The sequence below is a fragment of the Lepidochelys kempii genome, chromosome 8 (assembly GCF_965140285.1).
Source record: "Lepidochelys kempii isolate rLepKem1 chromosome 8, rLepKem1.hap1, whole genome shotgun sequence".
In the NCBI taxonomy this organism is placed as follows: Eukaryota; Metazoa; Chordata; order Testudines; family Cheloniidae; genus Lepidochelys; species Lepidochelys kempii.
Window position 1 is genome coordinate 89,433,661 of NC_136387.1, and position 7,413 is coordinate 89,441,073.

General features: G+C 42.6%; 1 protein-coding gene across 1 annotated transcript in view; it reads right to left on the reverse strand.

Moving 5' to 3' along the window:
* The window catches only part of LEPR (leptin receptor), a 61,791-nt gene extending 55,130 nt beyond the window's left edge, over positions 1-6,661 (reverse strand). The window contains exons 1-2 of the mRNA XM_073358245.2: positions 6,622-6,661; positions 245-553 (exon numbers count right to left, since the gene is read on the reverse strand). Coding sequence (XP_073214346.1) covers positions 245-553; positions 6,622-6,661 — 349 coding nt within the window. The remainder of the gene's footprint in view (positions 1-244; positions 554-6,621) is intronic.
* Positions 6,662-7,413: the final 752 nt, after the last annotated feature.

The window sequence follows — 7,413 nt, forward strand, 5'->3', positions numbered from 1 at the left end:
GTGGTGATTCACCACTTCTACCTCCTTATTTGCATGTTGTACCCCTTTCCCTTACCTTTAGTCTGCCTTTCTACATGGCAAGCTCTCCAGGACAGGAATTTTGCCTTCATTTATGTTTGTACAGTACCCCGCATAATCCAGGCACAAATGGAAACAAATACTAGTATTAGGAAAATATTTGAAAAACAACGAAAACGTGATGTCCATTACTGAGTCACTTTAAACAATTACACTACAAACCTACCTGTTTGCTGAGGAGCTAAGCTACTTATTTCTGAGGAAGTAAATTTCTTTGTTTCCATGCCTGCTGTGTACAAAGAACAATTTGTATGTGTTTCACTCCAAAGGCAACAGAGGAAACTCTCTTCAGCCACCAGTACCAGAGAGTTGGTTTCAGCAGTTCCATGCTCTCCGTGCAACCCAGGACTGCTCGCTACAACACCAGCAGTCAAAGGAATGACAGAAGTCTCATTCGGTGACGGGCAAGGCAACATAAAGCTTGATGCTGGAATCTGATGTACCATACAGTGAGCAACTGCCATTTGAATAAAATCTGGAAATACAAAGAAATAATGAAGGCAATGAGTTATGCTACTTGGAACAATGAAAACAGAGCAGCTGCCGTTCTAAAGAAACAAGTGTGATTAAAAATATTGGACAAGAATCTCCAAGTGCCAATCTCTTCTGAATTGGTACAGACTATTTTATTCAGTTAGGCTTCCAGAACTCATCCATATGCCTCATACTTGACTGAAGTCACCCTGCTCTTTTTTCCAAAATAACTGCATTTTTTAAAAAAACCCGAGATAGTCCAATACAAGAACTCGAGGGGGAAAAGTGCTCTCCTGGCTTCAATTGGTGTAAGTTAATTAGAATCAAACATATTAAACAGGGATTGAAGTCAAAGGAGCTGCACCAATTTAGCAGAGAATTTGGCCCCAGATCTGGGCATACAGAAACTCTTGGGTCTTAAAATCCAAACCCTGGTCCGCATTTTGCGACTATATTCTATATTTTTACAACCTGGATACACCCAACTTTGGGATATTCACAAGCTTGATGTTAAACAATAATATATGAAGATATAATACCCATTAGTGAGGAGGACAAAATATATGAGTACAGAAATTGCATAAAAAATGTTATTTGTAACTGTGATAAAGAAAGTGGTGGGGGGCTCCCTTTTATGGACACCCAGCCAGCCAGTTAGCTATAAAGTCCCTCTTGGTGGCAGCTTGCTTTACCTGTAAAGGGTTAAAAAAGTCCCCAGGTAAAGAAAAGGGAGTGGGCACCTGAACAAAAGAGCCAATGGGAAGGTTAGAACTTTTTAAAATGGGAAAAAAGCTTTCCCTTTGTCTCTCTGGGCTGCAGGGACAAAGCAGCAATGCTGTAAACAGTTTTAAGCCAGGTATGATCATAAATCATCAGTTCATACCTAGAACTACTTATCTGAAACTCCAAATGTGCAAGTAGATCAGAATGTTTAGCTAGACGCAATCAGGTTTATTTCTGTTTATTTTTAACAGAAAATCCTCTGTGCTAACCCCAGATGCTTTTGTTTGCTTGTAACCTTTAAGCTGAACCTCCAAGAAAGCTATTTTGGGTGCTTAATTTTTGTAATTGTTTCTTTTAAGATCTAGCAAAAAGCCTAAGTTCCAGATGTATTTTTTTCCTTTTTGTTTTTAATAAAATTACCTTTTTTAAGAACAGGATTGGATTTTTGGTGTCCTAAGAGGTTTGTGCCTGTTTGATTAGCTGGTAGCCACAGATAATTTCCTTTGTTTTCTTTCTCAGCTCTTCCCTGGAGGGTGGGTGAAAGGGCTTGAGGAATTCCCAAGTGCTCCTTCCTGGGTTCAAAGAGGGTTTTTTTGCATTTGGGTGGTGGCAGCATTTACCAAGCCAAGGTTAGAGAGAAACTGTAACGTTGGGAGTGTATTACAAGCCTGGAACGGCTAGTATTAATTTTTAAAATCCTTGTGGGGCCCCCACTTCCTGCACTCAAGGTGCCAGAGTGAGGATTCAGCCTTGACAGTAACATTTTCTAAAGACATGCAAAACCAATCCTATTGTTTACAGCAACAATATAAAAAGCTCTATTCATAATATGTGAAATCTTGGTCCCGCTGAAGTCATTGGGAGTTTTGCCATTGAGTTCAATGGGGCCAAGTCATTTAACATATCTTTTCTTCGTCTTTTCTTCCCTCCCCACCCAATCAGAGGCATCTGATAGGTTTTGTTCATTGTTACAGAGCACATTGCAGTAGTTTTTAAATGCTTCTACAATACTTTTGTTTGTGTTGTTACACCAGAAAGATACTATTTACAATTGTTAAATCCCCAATTAAGAGGGTTGCCAGGCATCTGGTTTTCGACCAGAACACCCGGTCAAAAAGGGACCCTAGTGGCTCCGATCAGCACTGCTGACCAGGCCACTAAAAGTCCGGTCAGCAGCTCAGCGGGGCTAAAGCAGGCTCCCTGCCTGCCCTGGCTCTGAGCGGCTCCTGGAAGTGGTGGCATGTCCAGCTCCTAGACACATGGGTAGCCACAGGGACTCCGTGTGCTGCCTCCACCCCGAGCATCAGCTCTGCAGCTCCCATTGGGAGCCAATGGGAGCTGTGGGGGCAGTGCCTGTGGGCACGGGCAGTGCACAGAGCCCCCTGGCCCCTCTGCCTAGGAGCTGGACATGCCAGCCGCTTACAGAAGCCACCTGAAGTAAGCGCTGCCCGGCTGGAGCCTGCACCCCAAGCCCCCTCTCGCACTCCAACCCCCTGCCCCAGGTCGGAATCCTCTCCTGCACTCCAACTTCCTCCCAGAGCCCACACCCCAACCCACTGCCCCTAGGGTGACCAGATAGCGAGTGTGGAAAATCGGGACAGGAGGTCGGGGGTAATAAGCACCTATATAAGAAAAAGCCCCAAATATCGGGACTATCCTTATGAAATCGGGACAGCTGGTCACCCTAACTGCCCCAGCCCTCAGCCCCCTCCTGCACCCAACCTCCCACCCCCTCCTGCACTCCGAACCCCTTGGTCCCAGCCCTAATCCCCACTCCTGCACCCAAACTCCCTTCCCGAGTCTGCACCCCAGACCACCCCCCTGCACCCCAACCCCCTTCTGAATCCCAAACCCCCTCATCCCCAGCCCCACCCCAGAGCCCACACCCCCAGCCAGAGCCTGCATCCCCTCCCGTACCCCAACTCCATGCCCCAGCCCTGAGCCCCGTCCTGCACTCTTCAGCCCCAGCTCTGAGCCCCCTCCGACACCCTAACTCACTCCCAGAGCCTGCACCCCAAACCGTTGGCCCAGTTCTCAGCCCCCTCCCACACCCAACCTCCCTTCCGGAGCCTGCACCTCACACAACCTCCCACACTCCAAACCCCTTGGCCCCAACCCTGATCCCCTTCCTGAACCCAAACTCCCTCCCTGAGCCCGCACCCCGGATCCCCTCCTGAACCGCAACCCCCTGTCCCAGCCCGGAGCTCCTCCTGCATCTCACACCCCTTATCCCCAGCCGGAGCCCTCACCCCTTCTCACACCCCAACCCCCTGTCCCAGACCAGAGGCCCCTCCCGCACCCTGAACCCCTCATTTCTGGCCCCACCCAGAGCCCGCATCCTCAGCCAGAGCCCTCACCCCAACTCTCCGCTCCAGCCCAGTGAAAGTGAGTGAGGGTGGGGTCCTGCACTTAGGACGGAAGAATCCAATGCACCGCTACAGACTAGGGACCGAACGGCTAGGCAGCAGTTCTGCAGAAAAGGACCTAGGGGTTACAGTGGACGAGAAGCTGGATATGAGTCAACAGTGTGCCCTTGTTGCCAAGAAGGTCAAAGGCATTTTGGGATGTATAAGTAGGGGCATTGCCAGCAGATCAAGGGACGTGATTGCTCCCCTCTATTCGACACTGGTGAGACCTCATCTGGAGTACTGTGTCCAGTTTTGGGCCCCACACTACAAGAAGGATGTGGAAAAATTGGAAAGAGTCCAGCGGAGGGCAACGAAAATGATTAGGAGACTGGAACACATGAGTTTTGAGGAGAGGCTGAGGGAACTGGGGATGTTTAGTCTACGGAAGAGAAGAATGAGGGGGGATTTGATAGCTGCCTTCAACTACTTGAAAGGGGGTTCCAAAGAGGATGGATCTAGACTGTTCTAAGTGGTACCAGATGACAGAACAAGGAGTAATGGTCTCAAGTTGCAGTGGGGGAGATTTAGGTTGGATATTAGGAAAAACTTTTTCACTAGGAGGGTGGTGAAACACTGGAATGCGTTACCTAGAGAGGTGGTGGAATCTCCTTCCTTAGGAGTTTTTAAGGTCAGGCTTGACAAAGCTCTGGCTGGGATGATTTAATTGGAGATCGGTCCTGCTTTGAGCAGGGGGTTGGACTAGATGACCTCCTGAGGTCCCTTCCAACCCTGATATTCTATGATTCTATGAAAAGAGAGCGACAGAGGGGGCAGGGTGGAGTGAGCAGGGGGCAGGGCCTTAGAGAAGAGGTGGGGCAGGGGTGGGGCCTCAGGGAAGGGGCAGGGCAGGGGTGTTCAGTTTTGTGTGATTAGAAAGTTGGCAACCCTACTAATTAATTAATGTGTTTTACACTAATACATGGCCAGTTAGGTAGATAAGCCCAAAAGAAGAATTTTCTACAAAATGAGATCTAGTAAAAGGTGGTATTTTCTATCAAACTTAGATGCCTTGAAAATAAAACCCTATACAATGTAAGAGCACACTTGTTACACTACATGGCTACTGTTCATAAATCAGAGCTTGAAGTGGGCTAATAATACTTCTGATAATGATAAATAGGCCTCTTTGAATTAAAATAGTTTTACTTATTGAAATGCATGTAATTGATTTGTATGTGTCCTTGGTTTTAGTGTAATGCCTAGAAAAACATATGAATATTTTAAACAGTTTATTACACACAAATTCATTCTTACTGAATGTTTTGCAAATGGATCCCACAGTAACAAGAGAGAGAATTTGTGTCTTTTGCTTCACAGGCACAATCTGCTTGCTAAAATATTTACATAAATTGAATAGTAAACCAATGCAAAGTGAAAAATAGGTTTCTAAGATGATTAAAAGTAAACTCATGTTATTACCTCAGTGTCTGAGACATTCAATTTCTTTGGATATACACATTTTCTCATCAGCAAAACCCTCAATGGTATTTTCTCTTGTTTAACAAGGCAGGGTCTGTGCCTTGTTAAACATCAGCTTCATTAGGTTTCCTGGCTCCATGTAGAAGACTCAGTTGACTGAACAGAATATTAGTGCCTAATCCATGATGTGAAAACAAAATGAGGGACATGACTCCTAGGGGACAGGACATATAGCTAATATGCTACCCATTTTACAGCTGGCACTGAAAGGGGATTTCAGTTTGTTTTATACATGCATAGCTTAATTTTGAAGGCCAAATCACAGGGCAGGATCTCACATGACAAACTAACCAAATCTCATAAGATCAGTGTGCCTGCCATTATTACAATATTTTTTTCATGAAATGTAAATGAAATGAATAAGCTACAATAAAATTGTAATAATATTATTTAGCATGAGATTATATATTTTATATCCCTTAATAAACACATAATATTTTGTTATAAATCAGTAGGCTGCATTAAAAGTATTCACTTGCCACTGATATAGGAATTTATTTACAGAACAGGTACAGCACAAGTAGCAACAGTGAAAGCTGTTGCTCACACAAACCTACATAACAGTGACTAAAGACAAATGGCTCTGTCTCCCAATGCAAGTCCCCTGAGCACTCCAGTTGCTCTGTTAAAAGATACTTCTGTAAATGCAGAGAATTTTTAGGTTATATTAATTAAGTCTTAAGTCAAGTAGTGACCCATTTGATATTGAATGAATAAAGACATGAAGAAATTCTAAGAAAACCCCCAATTGCTGCAAAGATCTGAAAGATACAATTTTTGAAACTTAGTGCACTGGATTAAAATATCTGCTTTACCTTTCATCAACATCTTTGGAAATTTAGAGGAACTTTTGCCAAATAAATAAAAATTACAGATAAAACAAAAATCAAGAGAAGTCTGTTCTACAGCATATACCAACATTAATGTGTCTGACAAAATTTATGCACGTCTGATTTAATCTACTCTGTTTATTTCTTCTATTTTAGAAAGGAAAACTGAAGTACTCATATTTGAACTATTATATTTACCATGAATTGAGCACTCATTACAACAATTTTGTATATGAAGCAGGGGGACTGGTTTAGCGCAAAAACATACCTAATAAAATAAACACTTTGTGTAAAAAGTGAATATAAGTTTTGTTACGACTTCAGTGTAGTCAGGATTTTACCCTCAGTTGTTGGTATTGTCCATAAAATTCTAACCTGTATGAATGCTAGTTAAGCTAGCTGTTCTAGCTTGTCTTGACTAACTACATTAACTTACTGTATTACAGTTGCAGGTTTTTTATCATCAGAAAGTTATTGTCCAGTCTGTAAGGTACTGTGCATCCAACATTTTCATGAGAAATGAGGGCATTCAGCATCTTGCAGGATCAAGCTTTTACTTTGTCAAATCAAAGGCTACAGAATTTTTATTTTTATTTTAAACAGTTTCAATATCGTCTCAGGCAACTTACCCAAGTGCAGAAACACAGTCAAAAGTTTATGCGAATACATCTTGTTCTGAACAGTGGATCTAAAAAACAACCAAAATTTAATAAATTAAGAACGGACAGAAGAGATTGTTTCCATTTCAGAGGTACATGTCTATTATTCTACATGGATCTTGGCATCTTCTAAATGAGTATTCTTTGAAACTTCTGAACTTATGAAAATATATTGCCTGAAAACACCAGGAGTCTATGTAATTCTTAAATTAAAAAATATTGTGCACTTTATTTAAATCAATGTTTGCTCCTTTACAGGAAGGAAGACAGATCAGATAGCATCATAATAGAAAAGTAACACTGCTTAGAGTACTGATTAAATTTCAAACAGCCGATCTCTAACCATTACAATTAGGAAGCGCTCTTCAGTCCTCGTGCATTTTCTGACTCACGTGGGGCTTATTTCCTGTTCTTCCTCTTCAAGGTATTGTGAATCCACAGTTAAAATGACTATGAGATAATAATTTCCAAAATACAGCAAACATTTGAGCACCATGATTTCTGCAATCCATTTTCATCCACAAAAGAAGTAATCTGAACAGTGGAACTTAGCTAAATACTACAATTAAAACATAATGGATTAGTACCTATATAAGATGTAGTTTGGGATTTTTACCATGCAGTCTCATAAATTCTACTCAAACCGAATTACAGAACACATTTATAATTATGATCGAGGTATCTACATTTGCATAGATATGGATTGTTCAACAGGTGTCTTGGGTTTTCAGTTTAAGACTCACACAACTTGACTGCATAGGC